This window comes from Amphimedon queenslandica, unplaced genomic scaffold (genome assembly GCF_000090795.2).
Source record: "Amphimedon queenslandica unplaced genomic scaffold, v1.1 AMPQUscaffold_13433, whole genome shotgun sequence".
NCBI lineage: Eukaryota > Metazoa > Porifera > Demospongiae > Haplosclerida > Niphatidae > Amphimedon > Amphimedon queenslandica.
The window spans coordinates 158,817-180,068 of NW_003546331.1; the positions used below are offsets into that span (position 1 = coordinate 158,817).

A 21,252-nucleotide genomic window follows, 5' to 3' on the forward strand; every position below is an offset into this window, starting at 1 on the left:
TATATATATATACATATATATATATATATGTATATATATATATATATATATGTATATATATATATATATATACATATATATATATATATATATATATATATATATATATATATATAGCTATCAAAAGTGTAAATATAAAGCTCCACTAGCTGCTAATCTGTTACATTACAAGTGGTTCAAATATGGGCAGATGCTGTATTTCAGTAATCTCTTCATTTATCTTCTTTTTGTAATCTTCCTCACTTCATTTGCACTGGCCTCTCTCTCTCCAAACTCCAACACTTGTAAGACGATTAAAATGTTTCTATTGATCATTTTAATGTAATTGACACAAACTATTGCCTCACAGACATTCTTAAAATGCTTATATTAATTTTTAAAACCATCAATATTAGTTTCAACCACGTCAACACATACTTTTGACCCACCTTTATTATCATTATTATTATTATTATTATTATTATTATTATTATTATTATTATTATTATTATTATTAGGTCAGATGGTGCTGAGTAATGCTAATTCCAGTTCACTCAGCTGCACTGCTGGTAAGTTACACTGTACATCACATTGATCCTTATATGTAATCTCCACCACAGAAACAAGTCGAGCCTCTCAATATTTTGTACCAGTTGGGGCAGCATTTGTAATCCTATTTGCCATCATAAAGCTTCTGTTTGAGTTCATCCAGTTTCTTAAATATCGTATCCAGTACCTCCTCGATTGGGTCAACTATCTGGAGCTCCTCTTGTTTGTTTTTGCCATTTTATTTGCATTCATTTATACTGAGGATTGCTACTGTCCTCACAAATGGCAATGGGAGTTGGGGGCCATAGCCGTCTTCCTGAGTTGGATCGACCTCGTGATTTTCGTCAGTAAACTACCCATCACTGGAATATATGTAGTGATGTTTATGAATATTTTCTATATTTTCTTGAAGTTGGTCTTCCTCGCTATCCTCTTGGTACTGGCTTTTGCCTTTTCATTTAATATGCTCTTTAATGATCCAATCAGCGAAGCAATGGGAATAGTAAGTGAATAATGACACACTTAATTGTAACTGATCTCTTTTCTCCTCTCCCTCTCTCTCTCTCTCTAGCGCACTCCTTTTATGAACTCCTGGAGGAGTATTGTTAAAACTATGACAATGACGACTGGTGAGTTTGAGTTTGACAGCACGTTCCGTCAGACTGGGTCACAGTCCGAAGCAGGCTCTGACGATATTCAGTTTCCATTTGCTTCCTATGTACTGTGGATCCTGTTCCTAATCCTTATGCCCATTCTATTCATCAATTTACTGGTATGTCCTCGGATATTTTATAGTCTCTGCCCATTGACTCTGCCCACAGGTCGGTCTTGCTGTTGACGATATCAAGGGGATGCAGGAATCAGCCGGAACCAACCGTCTTGCCCTGAGAGTGAGTGAACATTAACACAGTAACACCGACCTCATTCTATACTTTCACTCCATCTCCTTCCTCCTCTTATCCTTAGGTTGAGCTCACCCTTACGGTAGAGGAGTACCTCCCCTTGTGGCTGAGGAAGAACTTCATTGTTGGCAGGGACACGATATACCCCAACAGGAAGCTTGGATTCATCAAGCATCTCCTTTACAATGTACTTGGAGTCTTTAGATTTGATTCTGCTGAGAATATCAAAAATGCACTAAATGCACCTCCAGTAAGTCAAAGCAGAAATAACATACAATACACATAAGTATAACAATACTTAATGTATTGTTATACTGCTATTATTATTTTTTTTTTTTAGGCGCCAATTGAGGAGGTTCAGCAGCAGAATCAAGCCCTAGCTAGACGTGTTGATGATCTATGCTCAAGTGTTGAGACACTTTCTGAACAGAATGAGAGGCTACTAGCAGTGGTCTCAGCTCTTGCCGAGAGCCAGGGTGTGGCTAGTAATGTTTCTGGGATTCCCCCGTCTTCCCCTGCCCACAGTTTGAAACCTGCCCCTGGCAGTACTTCTCGTGGTCGTAGCCCCTCAGCTCTCTCTGAGAAGACAACAACCTCATTTATCTGACCAGTTTCAAACAAAGAAAACTCTAAAACTGCTATAGTTTTTTATTAGTTTATTTTGCTGCTTTATTTTTTCACATTTTATGCTGAGAGTAGTCCTATGTCCTTTCCCTTATTTATAAGATAGTTTTGCTGATTAAATAGTCACTGGATAGAGAAAGAGTTAGCAATAAATAAACTATGGGTGCTATTGCTATAACAAGTAGCAAGAGTGTATAATCCACTTTTGCAAGTAACAGTAGAGACAATAGAAATAACAAAACCTTGTTAATGCCTTGTGTGAATTGATGTAAACAACTTCACTTCCTGTTTCATCTCATTAAAAAGGAGACCATGTTAACACCTCAAAAGGTGTAAACGAGTGTGAGTGCGATAATTAACAATCTGCTTCCTGTCTCATAATAGACTTATCAAATAATTCATTTTTTGATATAACTTAAAATCTTACATCTGAATTAAATCATACAAATGTTAATTTAAGGTCGTATTGTTGATCCAGTCCTAGATAGCAATCGCTTATCACATAAAGCGTGAAAATTACATGACAGGGAGTGGGAGGAGCCACGAAATTGAGTTTGACGTGATGAGAATGAGGCCCGATCCTTTTCATTGCTATGAGTTCCTTCTGGTCTGCATTCCCCAGACACAGCCACCACCCCTCTGGCTTTGTTTTAGGAAAACGTGGACAATAGACACTTCTATCACCCTATAGGAAAATTTAAAAAAATTATATTTACTCTTTTATAATAATATGTACTTGCATTTAGTACCTTATACTTCTTGTCCCTCCAAATGATCACACTCAGTATACATTCAGTACTGCAAGGTATCGTCTCTTGTTCATTTGATATGTTTATCGGTTTCATTTCATCCTCAGAATTAGCTATCAGTAGCCCCGTCTTGACTGTTAGCATTGGTAATGAACGCAGCACATCCCCTAACTTAAAGAAAAAAAAAACAAAATAAGAGGAGTTTATTGTTTCTGTGTATCAACTATCTGTTCCCTCTTTTATTACTTCTTTAAGCTGAGAATTGTTAAGTTCTATTGCTAATGAGTGATGGATGAAGTTAGCATCATGCTCCATTATCATCAGCAGTTCAGCTATACTTGATATCTGTCCTATACCACATCTTCTAGCACTAGATCTCCTGGAAATAACAACAAGAATAATGATAACAATTAATAATAATAACTCCCACTCACTTGCTAATATTACTGTTAAGGAGTTCAATGTGTGATTCCTGTACATGAGGTAGTGTCAGCAATGATGAATCATAGCTCCACAGTCCTTGGACACACATCTGTACTAGAGACATTGCCTTTAACGTTGTTTGGAGCCATCCTTCATTAGCAGACAAATCTATCATTGCCTTAAAAGAATAGAAGAAGGAATGAAGAGCAGGAGTTTGTGGTTGCAGAAAAGTACACAAACTATGCAAGAGAGAATGATGTAGTATTGTATACTTGTAATATTCTCAGTGATTGATCCAATACAGATTTAGTGTCAGTCAAATAGTCAGCAATCGGTAGTGCTGCCTGTGAGAAATGAGCCTGGAACAATAGGAATGCTTTGGTGTGAGAACTGTCATAGGATTGAGGAGAAACTGGCAATGGTAACTGTGAAGCTAATGTTCTAAAAAGAAAGAAAGAGAGTGTTGTTTCTCATTATATCTGTTGTTTCTCACTCATTCAATTGATCCTCATTGTGTCTAACAGGTAGTTCAGCATACTCTGATGAATCCTATCAAGAAAGAAGTGAGACAATCTACTTCTCACTATCAGAACTTACACAAAGTAATTTTAGTAATTCCTCCATTGTGTTGCTTGAGTGAAGTGTATCAGAGAAGAGTCTCATTGTTTTGTGGTGAAGGTAATAAAAGGATGCTATGCAGCCAGGGACCGTTGCTTCTATGCTCCTTTCATCCTGTGACGAGGTAACATGTACATGTACATTTACATGTAATGAGAGTCTCACTTCTTCCAGTCTGATACAATATGAAGAAAGGAGGTCAGAAAAACAGTCGTCTATAATTTTTGTGAGATAATGATTTATTCGATTAGTGTCTTCCAATTGATAATAACTAAGATTGATACAAGAAAAGCAAAAAATGACTAATTATTTTACTTGGCCATTACAAAATATGATAATAAAGATACTGAAGAACAGTAAGATACCTAGGATTCATAACTAGTCTTCTAAAGAAATAAGTCCACGTGAGATAGTCAAGAGCATCCTGCTTTGATGTTACAGTACCGGACACAATCTCAGCATTCAAGTGATCAGGGAGCACAGCTAATAGACTGTAAGGGGAAGGTCACATGATGTTTCATGAGATGAGACTCACCTGCTCTCAACAGGGAAAGGCTCGTACAGGAACTTCTTATAAAAGTCTTTTTTGAGATCTTGAACTAATATAGAGGCAACTCCATGATCATCATACTGAGGCCTAGAGGACACACATACACAGTACATGTACATGTAACTGGTTAAGGTGACTAAACGAGTAATCCTAAGAGTAAACCTCCTTTTCTCTTACCTTCCTGCCCTGCCCATCATCTGCAGTACGTCAGTGATTGGGTAGTCAACGTATCTGTGAGTCTTCCCATCGTAATACTCTGTCCCTTTCACAATCACTAGATGAGCAGGGAAATTAACACCCCAAGCCAGTGTTGCTGTAGCTATTAGTATCTACAAATAGACACGGCTTTATAAAAATAGTCTCCTCCATGGAACTACACAGACCTGTATCTTCTGATTGACAAAGAGTTCTTCGACTAGTTTTCTGTCTCTCTCGTGCAGTCCAGCATGATGGAGGCCAATACCAAATGGAAGAGTAAATCTGAGGTTAGTGTCTCTGACTGACAGAAGAAGAGAATCAAGCTTAAGAGGGAGAAAGCATACAATTACAGTCACTTGGTCACTTGATTTGTGGTTAAAATTATTAAGTAACTATAGATTCACATACTTTAGTTTCATCGATATGCAGCCATTGCTTAGGGTTGGGCTCAGTAGCTACATAAGACGCAAGATCAAACCCGGTCAAACGAGTTTGACGACGCGACGAAACAAAAATCAAAACTGGCTTCTCAGGCGAGTGCAACTTGATGGCCGAGTAGGCAGGTTTGTTCATAGTAGCCATCCTAGGGCAGTAGTGTTTCCCTGGGAATCCGTGAATATGAACTTCTAGTTGAACCGGTCTGACCGCTGGGTGAAAATTAAACAGACCCCCTGGGCCAATATTCAGCCACTGTCCCAGGTCCCCTGCATTTGCCAGTGCTGTCGATAGGCCAATAATACGAACAGAATTCTGAGTGTGGGAACTTATGAAATTAGTACGAGAGACTATGACTTCCAGAACCGGCCCCCTCTCATCACCCAATAAGTGAATCTCATCAATCACAATCAACCTTATAGCCTGTATAAGAATAATAAAATTAAAGTTCCTATGATTGTACACAGACATGTAGCAAGCATTAATATTAATTTTAAACTTTAAATTTTTGAAAAAAAAAATCAAAATCAGCTCATACTTGATAAACAACATAAGTGTATATTAATCAAAAAAAATTATAAAAATTAAAAATGTTCTCCTAGTCAATTTCAGCAAAAAACAGGGACTTTGACCCGATTTTGGAGTAATTTTAAAACTTCATAAAAAAATCAATTTAGATCAGAATTAGCTCAAACTTTCTACACAACATAAGAACATGTATATGTATCAGAAAAAATTATAAAAATGGAGAATTCTCTCCTAATCATTTTTGGCGAAATTTAGCCGACGACCCTGTACTATAGTACAGGGACTTTGGCCCAATTTTTGAGTAATTTTAAAAATTCATAAAAAATCCAATTTTGATCGGAATCAGCTCAAACTTGATACCCAACATAAGAACATGTATATGCATCAGAAAAAATTATAAAAATAGAGAATTCTCTCCTAGTCAATTTTGACGAAATTTAGCCGATGACCCTGTACAGGGACTTTGGCCCAATTTTTGAGTAACTTTAAAAATTCATAAAAAATCCAATTTTGATCGGAATCAGCTCAAACTTGATACCCAACATAAGAGCATGTATATGCATCAGAAAAAATTATAAAAATAGAGAGTTCTCTCCTAGTCATTTTTGACGAAATTTAGCTGACGACCCTGTACTATAGTACAAGGGACTTTGGCCCAATTTTTGAGTAACTTTAAAAATTCATAACAAATCTAAACTTGATCGGAATTAGCTCAAACTTTCTATGCATAATATGTACATGTATATGCATCAAAAAATAATTAAAATCAAGTATTCTCTCCTAGTTATTTTTGGCAAAATTTGGCTAATGACTAAGTAAAAATGGTGACAAAATACCCTGCACTATATACAGCACAAGTACAGTGATTATACTTTAACATATTTTCTGTTCTGCCAACTACGGCTTATCCCATCCCATTTCTCTGGAGTAGTGACAATGACATCAGATTTCTCTATCAATAAACTATCAGGAGCAGTATCGCCTGTTAGCTCTATCACACTAAAAGACATAAAATAAAACTGTGTGAGTCACTGTATGTAGTGGAGAGAAACAGGTACATGATGTAGTACTATTCTTGTACCTTCTTCCTAGCTTCTGACCGAATGTCACAGACCAATCCTCAATCCTTTCCCTTACCAAAGCCTTCAGTGGAGCAATGTAGACACACTTACTACCAGGATACTGCTCAAACACACGGAACATGGCTAGCTCAGCCGCTACTGTCTTACCACTACCTAAAAGAAGAGAAAATAAAGATACATAATATGCACATTTCTATTTTGTATTTTGTTTATTAATAGCAAAAGAAAGGAGTGAAAGAGAGAGAGAGAGAGAAATAAGAGATAGAGTACATACATGTATGTAAGTGTGTTAGTCTCACCAGTGGGTGCTCCTAACAATACATTGGAGTCTGAATGATATATTGTATGAAATATTTGCGATTGAATCGGATTAAAATATTTAAATTTAAAATGCTCGGCATACTCCTTCTTCTTCAGTACCTTCCCAACAGGAAGTGGGTGGAGATCAAGGAGCTTGGTGTGAGGTGGGTGTGTCTCCGGTAGGATCAAGTGACGGAATGAGATGGGAGTGACTGACTCCGCCCCCAACCAACGATCTGAAACCACTTTGACTATGTACTGGGTTGGGAGTGGCTCGAATATAGGAATAGTGAATGACAAAACTTGTTCCTCTCTCGATAAAACTTGCTTCTTTTGTAGGAGGAAATATTCCGAGTGATAGATGTGGTCGTTATCCGGGTCCTCTACCCACACCCACCAGGGTTCAACACCGTTGCCATGAATACGGTCGCTCCAAGTAAAGGTGGGCGTGACTGAGAGTCGGACTCTGAGGACGGAGCGTGTGATGGGTTGGATTGAGGCCTCCAGTGAGAGTGAGGGAAAGGATTCCACGAGGAATTTAATATCTTTACCTTTTCTGACATGATGAACCATCAAACCTAGATAATGACAAGAGTATAAGACACATCAGAAAAAGAATTATAAATTGGAGGTGCTTTGGAGCTGATATAAAAAAAAAGCAAAAGATATACAATAATTTCTAATGACCACAGCATAAAATTACATGCAGAACAAGTTGCTATAAACCTCAAAGCAATTAAAGATCATATATCACTGCTAGTACAAGATCCAGAGGGCACACGTACCTATTTCCTCACTGCTCATCTCTTTCATTCTCTCAATACTAAGCTCGGCCCCTTCAAGTTTCTGGAGTATCTCGTACGAAAGGCGCTCAAACTGTCTCAGTGGATGACTGACGATCCAGAGCCGATGCTCGATAGACTTTGACAAGCATAACAACTTGTAGGCTAGTCTGGGAGACCCTCTCTTTAGGGCTATCTCAAAAACCCCTCTAATGATACGGGTCGCATTCTGAGAGACATAAGAGAGATCGGAGACAAGAGAGAACCCTTCGACCCTCTCTTGAGAGATGTGAGCCTGAATCAATATATTGACCTTTCCATGGACGTTCTCTGTGCCTCCTTTTACAGGGAGCAAGCAAGTGTTGGTTAGGAGTTGATCAAGTTCTGAGAGTTCGTCGTCTCGGACTTTGATTTGTTCGAATTCCTGAGACTGGGAAATCATTGATAGGATGTCACTTTCCGTCATGTGGTCTTTGAATAACTCGTTAAATATCTAAGAAAAAAAATTAAAAATTAAAAGTAAATAATAATGATAACAACAATACTAATATCACTTATGATCATTCTCTCATTCTCTGACCTCTATGCTTGCATATTTGATATAAAAGTTGGCAGCGATTCGTCCTAAATCAGTAGCAGAGAGTGACTGATTCCTCTCGGCGTATCGTATCATTTTAGCTTTGTCTAGTGATTTAGCTGAGGATTGTATTAAAGCTATTTGATGTCCCTCTAAAGTAGGATCAAGCTGCACAAAAAAATTATATAAAATGAGAAGTGAAGTTGCAAAATGCATAAATGTAATTCTTCCTTTCTTTACTCCCCTCCTATCTCTCTCTCTCTTTCATTACATGTACCTCTTTATCGTGGTATGACACACCATAAGCCAGTGGGTTGCGATGAAGACGAACATAGAAATAAGTATAACTCAACCAGGTGACAGCCTCTTCGATATTACTGACAGTACCTAAAGATATCTGGAGAGAATAATAAATAAACAAACAATGAAACTCCACATTATATACACGTACACATGTATTTTTCTCTCTCTCTCTTTCTCTCTCTCCCTCTTTCTCTCCCCCCACCTCAGCATTCAGACTATCAGCTAAGCTATTCATCAGTTGACTCTCTATTGGTTGCTGCTGAGTCAGCATTGAGACGTATTTTGAGAGAAGGTCGTGAGTCGTTATGATATGTCCCTCGCCAAAAGTATCAAACTGTGGACGACCGGCTCGTCCAAAAATCTGCATAACGTCAAGTATACCAATATCAACAAACGAGCCTTTCTTAGCATCATATATTTGAGTACCCTAAAAAGGAATAAAGTACATGAATTACTTGTTAATATTTAGAGTATTCTAATTAAAGAGCAACTCACCTTTATAATGACTGTGTGGGCGGGAAGGTTCACTCCCCAAGCGAGGGTTGCCGTACAGACCAATACCTTGATGAGTCCTTCGGAGAAGAGTTTCTCAACAAGGTTTCTGTCTTTTCGTAACATTCCAGCATGATGAACAGCAAAGCCATGAGAGAAGAGATCCCTAAGTGGCTTATATCCTGAGGCTCCAATCTAAAAAGGAGGAGGTTGGGAGACTCATCAGTAAATCATTCCTGACCTGTTTCTCTGCTTGACCCAGTGCTGGAGATTGCTCTGGTGCATAGAGATCAGAGTGTCCCTTAGCGACTGCAGAGTCCTTGAGAGACATGGCAGTCTTTACCGTGGCATTACGAGCATGAACAAAAACCATCACCTAAAGAACATACAGGAATAGAGGAAACCTTTAACAAGCAGTACTAACAGTTCACACTTTCCACACAACATAAGATAATATTAATAGTCTTGGCTAAAACTTGTACAATAATCTTTGACACTACAGAATCAGCTACAAAAGCTACAGTCCTCACTTGATGGCCTTTCCTAACATTATCAAAGACTTTGTTATAGCAGACTCTATCCATCTCCCTCAGCTGCCCCAGGGGGTTGGGTGACTTGACTCCAGAGAATACCTGCATGAGAGGGACTGGCCTGAACCGACCGTCAAAATAGAACAATCCCCTATTCAGGTTGACATGAAGGAACCGGGCCACATCAAGATAGTTGGGGAGTGTGGCTGATAAACCAACAATACGTATTAGCCTTTGACTAGTCTCAACCTTTAGAGATGAATAAAGAGCAAAGAGACAATTGTAAATAAATCAATAAAAAGGTACAGAAACATGGTAACCTGTCTCAGTGTCCTAGCAACAAGGCACTCTATCACTGCCCCTCTGTCCTCATGGAGCAGGTGCACCTCATCAATAATGAGCAGCCTCACTAACTGGGACAGAGACACGTCTCCAGTGGACTTCCTTGTAACAACATCCCATTTCTCTGGAGTTGTCACTATCATCTAAAATGAGGTTGGTTATGCGTAGATTGGGTGAAGTCAAGGGGCATACTTGAGTATTCTGTATCTCGTATTTTGTGAGTTGCATGTCTCCAGTCAGCTCCCTCACACTGATTCCTAGTGGTAACAATCTTGACGAGAAATTACGAACCACTTCAGCAGCTAAAGCCTTCATTGGAGCTACGTATATTATCTAAAGTGTACAGTTACTAGTATAAGTTATGTGACAGTTAGAAACGTGCCTTAAATTTGTCTTTTCTGATGACTCCAGCATCAATGTTGTTATTAATCTCTCGTAGTATAGTTAGCATGGCAATGTTAGTTTTGCCAGCTCCAGTTGGTGCTGATATCAACAGGTTCTCATTAGTATAATAGGCAGTGTCAAACACAGCACTCTGTATTGTATTGAGTGACTTGGTACCTTTGAATGCCATCTAATGAAAGAGACACAGAGAAAAAAGAAATAAGGTTAAAGTGATGTTTCATATTATTATCGTGATTGTGTTCTTCTTATTTGACTAACTTGAGGAATGTCATCTAATTCTTTGATTAATATCTTTTCAGTTATAAAAGGAGGAGGAACTGCAGAATGAGGTACCACCACTTCCTCGTAAAACTCGTGATCCTTCTTATCAGAGCCAGCAGGAAGACCTACCTGAAAAAAAGGATCATACATTACATACATTAATAAGTGTACATGTACTCACTGGTTTCCCAGCTAGAAAAGATGGAGTTATTTTTACTGTTGCCATAGAGTCATAAACATTAGGATAAGACCGGTCCCCTTCTCTCTGTGATGGGTGTGGCTTAAATAATGGCTGCCTCTTGGCATCTTCCAATGCTCTCTCCCTAAAAATACATCACACCATTTATCATGAACATGTACATGTACATGCAGTAGTAGGTATCACTATCATCATAGTGATTATTCTGTCATTATTTTTTTCACCTTTCTTTTTTTAATAGTTCAGGATCATATCCTTGTTGCTTTAACCTTGAGAGGTGATCCAACTCTTCATCTTTCTCTCTCTTTGCTCTCTGTCTCTCTTCTTTCCTTCCTTCCTTCCTTGCCTTCTTCTCAAGCGCCTTCTCCTCCTGAGACTAAACCACACCCACCCATCACACGCTCACATACAATCATTCTTACTTTAATTGATACTTGACAACCAATGGTTGGTCTGGAAGGACCTTTTGCTCCGCCTCCTATAAATTCTAATAAAACACGTATGAGTAAATATATAGTCTTGCCTTGTGAGGAGGGAGTTCCTTTAGGTAGTGCATTGGCCCCATTCTGACTGTGCAATAAAGTGTCTACAATCTTCTCTCTGTTCACTAGAAGCTCTTGGACGAACTCTAAACTAGAGAAACCGACCAATTCAACCAGCTACAGGAGAGAAGGAAACATGAAAATAAAATGGGGAAAATGTACGTGTATGTTTAGTTGCAAAACAAACTCACCGATACTTGTAATGATGTTTCATCTGTCTCTGATAGGAGCAACTCAAACAACTGTTGGTACAGCTGTTCCCATGGCAGCTCAGAGCCACACCTCTTACAGCGCTCCTGCAACCACTCAGTACCAAACTTGGCAGTAGCAAGAGGAGGAGGAGGAGCAGAAGTCTTATTAATCTTCTTTTGCTTCCCATTTTGAGATTTCTTAGATTTTGATAGTTCAGCCAAAATATCATCAGTAACCTTTGACATCACAGCATCATCATCATCATCGGAGATTGGCCCTAATGTTTCCGTGGCAACAGGTGTCTCGGCCACGCCCAGTAGATTCGAATTAAATTGAAAAGACGTGATGTTAGATCCAAATTCCTTGACCTTTTGAGCTACGTCACTTTTCCCTTTTGAGTCTCCACTAGAAGTGATGACTGAGCCATCATGACTACTCTCTTGATTAGGAGTAAAGGAGTGTATCTCTCCTACTATACCACAGGATCTCATGGCTATTGAGGCTGGATAAGGACCAAAGGTCTTACGAATGTCTTCACCGTGTTCCTTGCACCACGTCCCAGGAGGATCGGAGAAGGAGAAGAGACTGAAAAGGTGGACCGAGGCTGACTGAAGGACACTCTCGTCTTCTTCCCCAATGAGGTCTGCAACAGAGCGAGTGAAGTCTTTCAAAAGTCCTTCAACCTTTCAAAATAAAAGATTAAATGAGATCATATTTAGAATATAATGGATTGTTTGTTTTGCAGCAGAAAAATGTAATAATAATTATGTAATGCTTGTTGCAATCAGATTTAACTCAAGTCAAACTTTCCATACAGCATATATATATATATATATATATATATATATATATATACGATTGTCATTGTGTGTGTGATCGTGTCTCACTTTATTGGTGTCTTGTCTATTGATTGATTTTAAAATTGATGAAGAGACTTGAGGCCATGTCTTTGAATGAGATAAACCAGCCTCTTTCCTCTTCTCTCTCTTTCTTTCCAGCAAAGCAGCCGTGTCAGAGGGAAGATATGACTCCTGGTCACTGAATACATTAGAAAAGACTCTGAGAGATCCCGTTAAACGTGGGAGCTCTCCAGTTCTTGTATTGCCAGTATAAGACTCCATCTTTGTCTCGATCTTTGTATTGCACAGGCAGCTCAAAGATGGCGATTTCGCGGGCAATCACCCGGGTTAAGGCTGCCAGCCCCGCCCTGAAACAAAATGGCGGCAGCTACCTGCAGATTAGTGACTTTAGATGTAACTGGTACTTGTATAAAAGTCAATGGGAGTGTTGGCTCTCATTATGTGAGTGAATATTAATTAATTGTTTTAGTATGCATTTATCTAATAGGTGAGGCATGTTTACAGGCACACTGGAGTGAAGCTTGATGAGAAGACTGTTGAGAAAGAGTTTAGGTAAGACCAGCTATTAGCCAGCTTCGTCCTTCTCTTCTTTAGATTGCAGTTTAAAGAAATGGACAGAGACTATCCTAATTTTGGTTGCTATTCTGCAAGCATGAATTGCAAGATGTGGTGGGATACAGTATGTTGATTGAATTCATGCATTATATTGCATTACATAATACATTAACAAAATATGCTTTTCCACTAAGGAGAAGGCCTATTTGTTGGTCCCACTAACTGCCAGCATGCCTTATGTAATAGGTGGTAGAAAAGACTCTAAGAGGCTCTGGATATGTGGACAATACAAATAATATGGTCAATATATGCCATTCACTTTATACTGATTTCAGTACTAAACAATGCTGGAGTATCTATGATGATCTTTGGCCCTTCATTAAGCGCATTAAAAACTCATCAAAAACAGTTAAACTTGGAGCTATTTCTAATTTTGATGAAAGATTAGGTAAGAGCCTCATTCTTTTATAACTTTATAATTTATGCACACAGAAACAATACTCGAGGGTTTGGGTCTGAGGGAATTCTTTGATTTTGTCCTAGTTTCGTATAATGAGAGAACTCATAAACCTCATCCACGGTAAGGATCTTAATGTAAATATCAGAATATATTTTCTAATATATAGGTTATTTTATAAAGCGCTAGATATATCAAAAGCATCAGAATTAGAAGCATGGCATATTGGAAATGACTACGTGAGACGCTAATAGATTGTGATTTTTAATTTTTTCCTTAATTTTAAAGGTTCGAGATTACCAGGCTGCCACCAGTGCTGGTTTAAATGCAGTACTCTTGCTAAGAGAAGGAGAAGTAAAGCTAATACTCTTTTACAGTTATTTTTAATATGTTTTAGGTTAAAGAAGGACCTAATAATGTAGCAAGAACCTTGGAAACTGCATTGGATTTCTTGAATATTCCATGAGTCTACTCCTTGCTCCAACAGTTGATTTGTTTCCGTGAGCCCAGTTAGCTCAGTCGGTAGAGCATCAGGCTTTTAACCTGAGGGTCAGGGGTTCGAGTCCCCTACTGGGTGTCGCTTTTTTTTTTGTTTTTTTTTTTAATTTTTTTTTCGAAAAAAATAAAGTAGAAGTGAAATCAATCTTTATTTTCAGTCAATTTTTCTCTGACTCCCATATTTCTATAAAAGAGAAACTATCATCTCCATTTTGATCCTGCACTATTTACTTCATATACTGATATTCAGCAGGATAACTCGAGAGGAAACTAGAAGTCAGAGCATCTCTCTCATCTTGATTCATTATGTAACCACTTGCTCTATCTATCTCTGTACTAACTTTATGAACACTCTCTTTATCCTGGATTCAAGGGAATATATAGAGTTTGTAAGGCAGTACTACAATGTTATTTTTCTCATTATACGTGTATATACCTGTATACTTAGAGTCAAGAATGAAACTAAGCTATGATCCTCCACTATACTTATTATAGCTTCATTGAGTTTCTTATATCGGTTGAAGAATGATTCATCAGACAAGAGAGACAAAAGATAAGAAAGATCCATAACATCAGTATAATAATCAATGTCAAAAGCTAAAAGAGAAAGAAAGATAATGTCATCAATCATGCATTTAATACTCATTATATAACATTGTAGTTCTTGTACATACGTAGTTCCTTGTATTTGCTTAATAAGTCAATCTTGGTGAGGATGTTAACATGGGGCAATTCAATTTGTAACATACAAGAGAGAGAAACAAGTAGAGATGATATGAATTTAGAAGGATCAGTACAATTCTCACAATCTATTAAATGAACTGATACAACCTGAGGAGGCAGGGAAAGTACAAATAAAACAAAAAAAAATACAAATCCTTCACTAGCCTTCATTCCTTCTTCTTTGAGTCTATTTGTAATATTTCTCAAAGATGAATGGTGAGTGTACAACTCTACTTGGCCTGGACAGTCAATAATATAATAATGTGAAGCATCCTTTACTGCCATATCCTTCACCAACCAGTCAACATTAGTCTCTAAGTACTCCATACAATATACCAAGCCACCATTAGGGCCTAGTTTAAGTCTTTCCATCACTTCTTCCAGTCTTACTAAGTCTGTAATATTAATATCTTCCTTGTATGGCAGACTCTCATTAGCTGGATCAAGATTGACTACAGACACTTTTCTACCTATTGACGAAAGAAATTCTCTCATTCCAGCACAATAAGTGGATTTTCCACTCCCTGGAGGACCAAGAACCAACTGAGCGGTAGCCATTTTTTCTTTAATAACTATTTATAACCACAACTAGCCGTATACCTCCGTAGACGGGTACCGGACCCCTCCCAGAAATATTGAAGCGATCACAGGTCTCGTAGCAGCAGCATCGCAGTAAACACAGCAAATAGAAGGGCATCACAAAGCGTTGCTAAGAGAAGAAAAGAGAAGAGACAGGCTAGCATGACAAGCCCGCACCAAGGCGGTGCTTACTCGTATCCTCCATAACTTTACATTACTTATATGTTATATATACAAACTCTCTCCTGGCCATTTTGCTTATTGGTTGCTAGGTGGGGCTGGATTGTTTTCCTGAACTTTCTCCCTTCTCTATTCCCTTGTCTATAGGACACAGTATCAATACTTGGAGCAAGAGAGACTTAGAAAGCTACACGAAGAGCATTACCAGGCCACTATCACCATGAGGAGCAGGGCACAAATGCTCTCCAAGCAAACAATACAAAGAAAGAAGTACTTCATTCTAACTATAATGCTTCATTGCTTCTCTATCTATTTCATGCACTTTCTCTATTGTAGGGCTTTAGAGCAGAAGAAAGTTGAAATGGCAAAGGCAGAGGAGGAGAGAAGGAAGAAGGCACTAGAAGAGAGAAGGAAAGTGCAGCAGGAGGCAACAGACAGGTTTAGGAGCGCAATATATCGCAATGTAAAACCAAGTCCAACTGCTCATCACCATTCTAGTCACCACACACCAAAACTGTCAAGATCCTCTACAAGTGAAAGTTAGCAGGATGCCACTTGCTTTAAAATAATAATATCTTGCTTCAATATCCCTCTTAGGTCATAAGACTCATTATAGGAGTAGTTCTAGCGAAAGAAGTGGGACAAAAAAAGAGAGAGACGATCGTATTATTCTTGGACCGAATGTTGAAATACTTCACTCACACAATACCCCAACCCTTGACGAAGTACTTGAAACAATAAGAGGTAAGAGAGAGAGAGACAGACCACAGAGAGAGTGAAAATTGAGCATCTTTCATTTTATGATATTATAGCCTCATTTACACTATGCCCTCAAAGTCAAAGCGGTTTGTGAAACCGGTTTAGAAATAAACCAGTTTACGTGTGGACAATTTCAATGCGGTTTGAAACCGACTTATCTAAACCACCTCAGGTACAGGTAGATGGTTTGAAGTACTGAAGCAGCTGTGTTATGTATGCAATGTAGCATTGTAAACGATTCAACCACAGTTACGCGTAGACACAATTAAGCTGGTTTCTGAACTGCTTTAATCCAAACTGGTTTGTAGTGTAAATGGGGCTATACATGTACATGTACCTGTAGGTCGTAAACAGAGTCACTCAAGCGCCCAGTCATTCTTTACACCAGAACCTCCTCCTCCTCCTCCTCCTCCTGTTTCCCATAAGCCTCTTTTGGTCGTCAACTCACAGCCGTCATTTACAGTAGATTCTCCGACAAATCACGCCTCTCAAATCACTCCTACAAAAATATTATTCCCAGTACTTTCGCCCGAAAATGAAACTACCTTAGAAGCTACACCCACAAAGGAAATATCGACAGAATTGCTGGAAGAATCGACAATATCCTCGAGTAGCTCTTCTCTGCATGATAGCCTGGACAGTCCGTGTTCTCCCTCATCGCCACAGAGAAAAAATGAAGATGCCAAAACTGAAAATAAAACAAGTTCAAAATCCTCCGAGTCTGATACCGATCAAACCACACCCACACCTTCCGAGCCATCGCTTCATCACAAAGTACTCAATTTGACAATTGTGCCTTCTGCGTCTCCTCTTGATTCCCCGGATGGTGCCACGCCCACAAAAGAAGACGAAGAGAAGAAGATTGTCGGCATATTAAAGCGACCGTCCGAAATAATGGATGCAACGTTGTCTAGCTCCACCATGAGTAATCAGAGCGTACTGGGGACTAAGAGCACAAGATCAAACAGCACGATAATAAAGAAAGTGAGATTCATTGACGAGTTTCAGAAACGGAAGTCTCCGCCCAAACTAATAACGGCAAATGGGTTCCTATCGCACACGTATCCTACGGGAGCAGCGTCACCTAAAATGAAAATATCACTTGCATCTCCCTCTTCCTCCTCCCCCTCTAATGCTTATCCTCAAAAATCAAAGAACCCACGAAACGGGTTGTATCCTAGTTCCACCTATGAAGAGGATAGAGACTCCTCCCACTCCCCACGCTCACTCTCTCCGCAGCTAATAACGTTACCGGTAGACCGTACGATACTGGACAATAACCGGACACCAACTGATGAAGAAATAAACTCACTCTGGAGACACATCAACGCTTATCTAAATAAACCGGGTGAAGACACGCCCTCAAGAGAAAGCCACACCCATCACCACATATCCCGGGGTATAAGGTGTCGTAACTCTCATCATCCGGTCAAGCTGTGGAGACGTCAACAACAACAAAAACAACAACAACAACAATCGCATCATGAGGAGCATGCAACAGCAAACAAACAAGGTACCTGTATACATGTAATATGTACATGTACATGTATTGCTGGGGAGTATGACTATATGCCAATCACAGTTTATATTCTGTGCCTGCATATATAGTAAGGGTTGATTAATATGGTAATGATTCTGTTTACTGTGAAAAGAAGTGATAAATGTACTGGTTACACTTTTTATCACCTTTACAATCTGTGTCGTGTGAAGCAATGCTCACCACACTTGCTAAATATCAAACATTACACTTCCAATCAGAGATGGTGTCAAATACATGTACATGTACATCTACATCTACATGTACATGTACATCATTTGTTTTTGGTTCTAAAATGTATTGAGCATTAAATATTGCGGATGATATCAAGGATAGTAAAATGGAAAGAACCAACCACAAATGATATTGTTTAAAAAATTGGTCATAACTCCAGAGTTTGAGCTCGGAATCAGCTCAAACTTTCTGCATAGCATAAGGACATCAATATGTATCAGAAAATGTAATAAAAATTTGAGGTGATTTTGGAGCCATTTTTGAGAAAAAACCATGGGCTATAGTACAGGGAATTTTTCAAAAATTGGCTCATTTTAAAAATGGCCGTAACTCGAAAAATTGAGCTCGGAATCAGCTCAAACTTTCTGCATAGCATAAGGACATCAATATGTATCAGAAAATGTAATAAAAATTTGAGGTGATTTTGGAGCCATTTTTGAGAAAAAACCATGGGCTATAGTACAGGGAATTTTTCAAAAATTGGCTCATTTTAAAAAATGGCCGTAACTCGAAAAATTGAGCTCGGAATCAGCTCAAACTTTCTGCATAGCATAAGGACATCAATATGTATCAGAAAATGTAATAAAAATTTGAGGTGATTTCGGAGCCATTTTTGAGAAAAACCATGGGCTATAGTACAGGGAATTTTTCGGAAATTGGCTCATTTTAAAAAATGGCCGTAACTCGAAAAATTGAGCTTGGAATCAGCTCAAACTTTCTGCATAGCATAAGGACATCAATATGTATCAGAAAATCTAATAAAAATTGGAGGTGATTTCGGAGCCATTTTTGAGAAAAAACCATGGGCCGAAAAAAAAATGAGCATGACTCAAAAATTTGAGCTCAAAATCAGCTCAAACTTTCTGCATGTATTATGACAGTAGAATATGAACAAAATCAAAAATGATGGTCCAATTTATTAGTTTCAACTACTCTCTCTCTCTCTTAGTATCAGCTCCATTGTTATTGGCTACTGAGGAGAGCAGGCTAATCGAGAGTATTGATGCTATCAATGAGAAGCTGAAAGGTCGCGTTATGTCACTCGATGCTTTAGAACATTCTGATAAAAAAGTGAGACGTCTATTTACGCATAATTTTCATACTCTATTTACAGGTGTTCAATGAACTGCCGAGACCAAGAAATCGTTACAATTCGAAATTATTGATGCAAACCACGCCCACAACAAACAGACAGTACTTACAATATAGATAACAATATTCATTGATTATTTATTATTATTATTATTGTTAATCACTTCACAAATTATTATTATTATTAATTTAATGTTATTAATTCAACTCTCCGTGCTTTCTTATTGTTTGTGGGTGTGGTTGTCTGACTGGTTTGACTGGTTAGTGTATCTATTCTAATTGGTGTGATGCGTCTGATCGGCTTCCGTGCCTCGTTTGTTGGGGTGTGGTGAGTAGGTGTGGTCAGCTGTCCAGGGTTTGTAAGAATGGAGGGATATTTATCGGAGGAAAGTGGAGTTCCTAGTTCTCCGGGTGAGAATGAAAGAATTGAACAAAAACCATCAGACGATGATACTATTAATATAGAACCATCAGCTGACCTACAGTACATGCAAAGAAGAGAGAGAAATAAAACTGACCATTTACTCTTATTTATAAACAGATGTACACATACAAGGGAGAGCTTAGTATACATGTGTTCCATATTGCATAATACACTTAAAAGAGTACAGTAGTTATTTATTGTTATAATTATCTTACCAAGTAGCATCAGTGAGTGAAGCATAATGAATATCAGATACATAGCCAATAGGTATTGACTGCTGAGTGTCATAAATGATAACCTGCTGTAGTGTAAGTATTGCAAATATCATACGATATGGTAAACTAAGAGAGAGAGGAAAGTGTATTTGGGTATAAATGATATTAATTTTACTTACTCAATCAGTGAGGGGGCAGTCTGCGACTGCTCACGTAGTTCAAATAAAATTGGACAAAACTTGACCATAACTGAAGGCTTATCAGAACAAGGCAAGTAGAGGGCAGGCCTGGAAAAGGAACATTATGAGAATGAAGGAATCAATGTCAGCTTACTTTGGCAAACTTGACCTCGTGAATACCCAGCTAACATTTATTGCTTTATCATTAACTTCTACACGGCCACCTTTAAGAAGAGAAAACCATTAATATTCTTAATTATAATGCTAATTACCAGGGGCAACTAGTAAGTTCCCATCAGGTGAAAATGATAACCTCCTAAAGAATGATGACATTGATTCGTCGTGAAACATCTTACAACACTTGATAACTTGTGATGGGTCCTGTTTAAGACTAGCATTGAATGAGAGAGTCACAGGAACTAACCTCACTCATCTTGCTAATATTAAAGACACATTTATACTTATCATTGCTTAGTTTATTATAAAGTCGCAGTGATCTAATTAAGAGGATACGACAAAGTAATATCAAAAAGGTACCATCCACCTGTCTGTTCCGAGCGTTGCTAGGTAACTGTTGCTAGGATCCCACGCCACACCCTGAATGTAATGATGGCTCTCTTTAAGGATAGATAACTTCTCACCTGTACATGTACATTATAAATTATTAGACTCTCTCTCACACACGCACCATTAGTGACATTCCATATGATTGCTGTATTATCAACTGATCCAGAAATGAGATAAGATGAATCCAGTGACCAACTCAAATCGTATACATCTTCTATATGCCCCCTGGGGGAAGAAAAGTTCAGAAATTTAGGAATAAATTTAAAACTTTAATTAATAAACCTCAACATCTTATGGACAGTCCAATTCTCTTTATTAGTTTCGTCAGGATTAAAAGTACCTTCAGCAACTGCCCCTCCCTCTCCTTTAGAATTCAACTGCCATATAATGATCATGCAATCTGTAATATAAAGTGTAATGTCCCGCCTCACAAAAATTACATCATTAATACTCACCATCACTACCTGAGGCTAGGTAGGATCCGTTAGGTGAGAAACGTACGACGTTAACTGATTTAGTATGTCTGTCGAGGCTAGATAGAAACTGAAGATCAAAATTCCCTTCTCCTTCTCCTCTTTCCACTTTCCATATCTTGAAGTAGAGGTGGAAAAGTTTAAATAAAATAATAATTTTCATAATTTCCATCCCACTTTTATGGTGTGGTCTGCTCCAGCTGATGCAAGTCGCCATGTTTCCCCACACTGTTGAAAGTCTAGACTAAATATAGGTTCCTTTCCATGCCAAACTATCTCTGGAGTCCTCAGAAACATTCTCCTCTACTCTCCACCTCTTCCCGCCTTTATGAGCAGATTGGCGGGTAATTGAACTGAG

General features: G+C 38.4%; 6 protein-coding genes and 1 non-coding gene across 10 annotated transcripts in view; 4 read left to right on the top strand and 3 right to left on the bottom strand.

The window, feature by feature from the left end:
* LOC100641633 (transient receptor potential cation channel subfamily A member 1 homolog) overlaps nt 1-2,180 on the top strand; it is a 14,127-nt gene extending 11,947 nt beyond the window's left edge. Inside the window, exons 13-17 of the mRNA XM_019995819.1 lie at nt 600-1,030; nt 1,100-1,300; nt 1,350-1,418; nt 1,495-1,680; nt 1,771-2,180. Of these exons, the coding sequence (XP_019851378.1) occupies nt 600-1,030; nt 1,100-1,300; nt 1,350-1,418; nt 1,495-1,680; nt 1,771-2,037 (1,154 nt within the window). The 3' untranslated portion in view covers nt 2,038-2,180. The remainder of the gene's footprint in view (nt 1-599; nt 1,031-1,099; nt 1,301-1,349; nt 1,419-1,494; nt 1,681-1,770) is intronic.
* A 236-nt stretch (nt 2,181-2,416) lies between these two features.
* LOC100641888 (activating signal cointegrator 1 complex subunit 3-like) lies at nt 2,417-12,702 on the bottom strand. Its single transcript, XM_019995820.1, has 33 exons — nt 12,450-12,702; nt 11,562-12,245; nt 11,352-11,487; nt 11,251-11,306; nt 11,053-11,204; nt 10,811-10,952; nt 10,627-10,758; nt 10,346-10,537; nt 10,156-10,296; nt 9,942-10,106; nt 9,622-9,870; nt 9,333-9,467; nt 9,095-9,286; nt 8,802-9,026; nt 8,574-8,693; nt 8,300-8,464; nt 7,723-8,212; nt 6,937-7,515; nt 6,637-6,790; nt 6,428-6,554; nt 5,001-5,450; nt 4,778-4,915; nt 4,572-4,723; nt 4,380-4,481; nt 4,210-4,335; nt 4,010-4,115; nt 3,824-3,958; nt 3,720-3,775; nt 3,499-3,667; nt 3,238-3,404; nt 3,050-3,182; nt 2,804-2,974; nt 2,417-2,739 (listed from the first exon to the last, which is right to left on the bottom strand). Exons 1-33 carry the CDS (start codon nt 12,681-12,683, stop codon nt 2,494-2,496), a joined length of 6,621 nt encoding a protein of 2,206 aa, XP_019851379.1. The 5' UTR covers nt 12,684-12,702; the 3' UTR covers nt 2,417-2,493.
* Nucleotides 12,703-12,770: 68 nt separating this feature from the next.
* On the top strand, nt 12,771-14,091 carry LOC105312570 (haloacid dehalogenase-like hydrolase domain-containing protein 3). Of its 2 annotated transcripts, none has more exons than XM_019995830.1 (8): nt 12,771-12,863; nt 12,910-12,974; nt 13,017-13,101; nt 13,224-13,425; nt 13,470-13,557; nt 13,604-13,673; nt 13,723-13,793; nt 13,832-14,091. In XM_019995830.1, exons 1-8 carry the CDS (start codon nt 12,780-12,782, stop codon nt 13,854-13,856), a joined length of 690 nt encoding a protein of 229 aa, XP_019851389.1. In that variant the 5' UTR covers nt 12,771-12,779; the 3' UTR covers nt 13,857-14,091. The 2 variants fall into 2 exon arrangements, with proteins under 2 accessions (XP_019851389.1, XP_011403626.1); XM_011405324.2 differs by having other exon boundaries at nt 13,723-13,788.
* On the top strand, nt 13,939-14,011 carry Trnak-uuu (transfer RNA lysine (anticodon UUU)). Its single transcript has one exon. It is a non-coding gene; the product is annotated as a tRNA-Lys (tRNA).
* LOC100642012 (GPN-loop GTPase 2-like) lies at nt 14,050-15,226 on the bottom strand. 2 transcript variants are annotated; one of them, XM_003386177.3, is made up of 5 exons: nt 14,821-15,226; nt 14,607-14,763; nt 14,369-14,529; nt 14,164-14,294; nt 14,050-14,116 (listed from the first exon to the last, which is right to left on the bottom strand). In XM_003386177.3, the coding sequence occupies exons 1-5, from the start codon at nt 15,211-15,213 to the stop codon at nt 14,074-14,076; spliced, it is 885 nt and encodes a 294-aa protein (XP_003386225.2). In that variant the 5' UTR covers nt 15,214-15,226; the 3' UTR covers nt 14,050-14,073. The 2 variants fall into 2 exon arrangements, with proteins under 2 accessions (XP_003386225.2, XP_019851388.1); XM_019995829.1 differs by having other exon boundaries at nt 14,607-15,226.
* Nucleotides 15,227-15,327: 101 nt separating this feature from the next.
* On the top strand, nt 15,328-19,241 carry LOC100642139 (myosin-M heavy chain-like). Of its 2 annotated transcripts, XM_003386178.3 has the most exons (7): nt 15,328-15,428; nt 15,562-15,684; nt 15,751-15,953; nt 16,012-16,158; nt 16,517-17,686; nt 18,894-19,015; nt 19,059-19,241. In XM_003386178.3, exons 1-7 carry the CDS (start codon nt 15,397-15,399, stop codon nt 19,155-19,157), a joined length of 1,896 nt encoding a protein of 631 aa, XP_003386226.1. In that variant the 5' UTR covers nt 15,328-15,396; the 3' UTR covers nt 19,158-19,241. The 2 variants fall into 2 exon arrangements, with proteins under 2 accessions (XP_003386226.1, XP_019851386.1); XM_019995827.1 differs by having other exon boundaries at nt 15,342-15,428; nt 15,562-15,953.
* LOC100631485 (chromatin assembly factor 1 subunit B-like) lies at nt 19,201-21,244 on the bottom strand. Its single transcript, XM_003386179.3, has 11 exons — nt 21,072-21,244; nt 20,877-21,012; nt 20,704-20,821; nt 20,543-20,646; nt 20,399-20,495; nt 20,279-20,351; nt 20,127-20,235; nt 20,009-20,078; nt 19,855-19,962; nt 19,676-19,801; nt 19,201-19,515 (listed from the first exon to the last, which is right to left on the bottom strand). The coding sequence occupies exons 1-11, from the start codon at nt 21,189-21,191 to the stop codon at nt 19,221-19,223; spliced, it is 1,356 nt and encodes a 451-aa protein (XP_003386227.1). The 5' UTR covers nt 21,192-21,244; the 3' UTR covers nt 19,201-19,220.
* Between the last annotated feature and the right edge of the window lie 8 nt (nt 21,245-21,252).

Excerpts from the sequence above, each read along its gene's own strand:
- LOC100641888 (XM_019995820.1), bottom strand. The coding sequence starts at position 12,683 with ATGGAGTCTTATACTGGCAATACAAGAACTGGAGAGCTCCCACGTTTA. Across the intron at positions 4,482-4,571 it reads ATGATGGGCAGGGCAGGAAG|GCCTCAGTATGATGATCATG; the intron begins GTAAGAGAAAAG and ends TGTGTCCTCTAG. Across the intron at positions 4,336-4,379 it reads CCTTTCCCTGTTGAGAGCAG|TCTATTAGCTGTGCTCCCTG; the intron begins GTGAGTCTCATC and ends TTCCCCTTACAG.
- LOC105312570 (XM_011405324.2), top strand. The coding sequence starts at position 12,780 with ATGGCGGCAGCTACCTGCAGATTAGTGACTTTAGATGTAACTGGTACT. Across the intron at positions 12,864-12,909 it reads GGAGTGTTGGCTCTCATTAT|GTGAGGCATGTTTACAGGCA; the intron begins GTGAGTGAATAT and ends TTTATCTAATAG. Across the intron at positions 13,558-13,603 it reads ACTCATAAACCTCATCCACG|GTTATTTTATAAAGCGCTAG; the intron begins GTAAGGATCTTA and ends TCTAATATATAG.
- LOC100642012 (XM_019995829.1), bottom strand. The coding sequence starts at position 15,213 with ATGGCTACCGCTCAGTTGGTTCTTGGTCCTCCAGGGAGTGGAAAATCC. Across the intron at positions 14,530-14,606 it reads AAGCAAATACAAGGAACTAC|CTTTTGACATTGATTATTAT; the intron begins GTATGTACAAGA and ends TTTCTCTTTTAG. Across the intron at positions 14,295-14,368 it reads TCTTGACTCTAAGTATACAG|GATAAAGAGAGTGTTCATAA; the intron begins GTATATACACGT and ends CCTTGAATCCAG.
- LOC100642139 (XM_019995827.1), top strand. The coding sequence starts at position 15,397 with ATGACAAGCCCGCACCAAGGCGGTGCTTACTC. Across the intron at positions 15,429-15,561 it reads CACCAAGGCGGTGCTTACTC|GACACAGTATCAATACTTGG; the intron begins GTATCCTCCATA and ends CCTTGTCTATAG. Across the intron at positions 16,159-16,516 it reads AGTACTTGAAACAATAAGAG|GTCGTAAACAGAGTCACTCA; the intron begins GTAAGAGAGAGA and ends ATGTACCTGTAG.
- LOC100631485 (XM_003386179.3), bottom strand. The coding sequence starts at position 21,191 with ATGTTTCTGAGGACTCCAGAGATAGTTTGGCATGGAAAGGAACCTATA. Across the intron at positions 20,079-20,126 it reads GAACTTACTAGTTGCCCCTG|GTGGCCGTGTAGAAGTTAAT; the intron begins GTAATTAGCATT and ends CTCTTCTTAAAG. Across the intron at positions 19,802-19,854 it reads ACTGCCCCCTCACTGATTGA|TTTACCATATCGTATGATAT; the intron begins GTAAGTAAAATT and ends TCTCTCTCTTAG.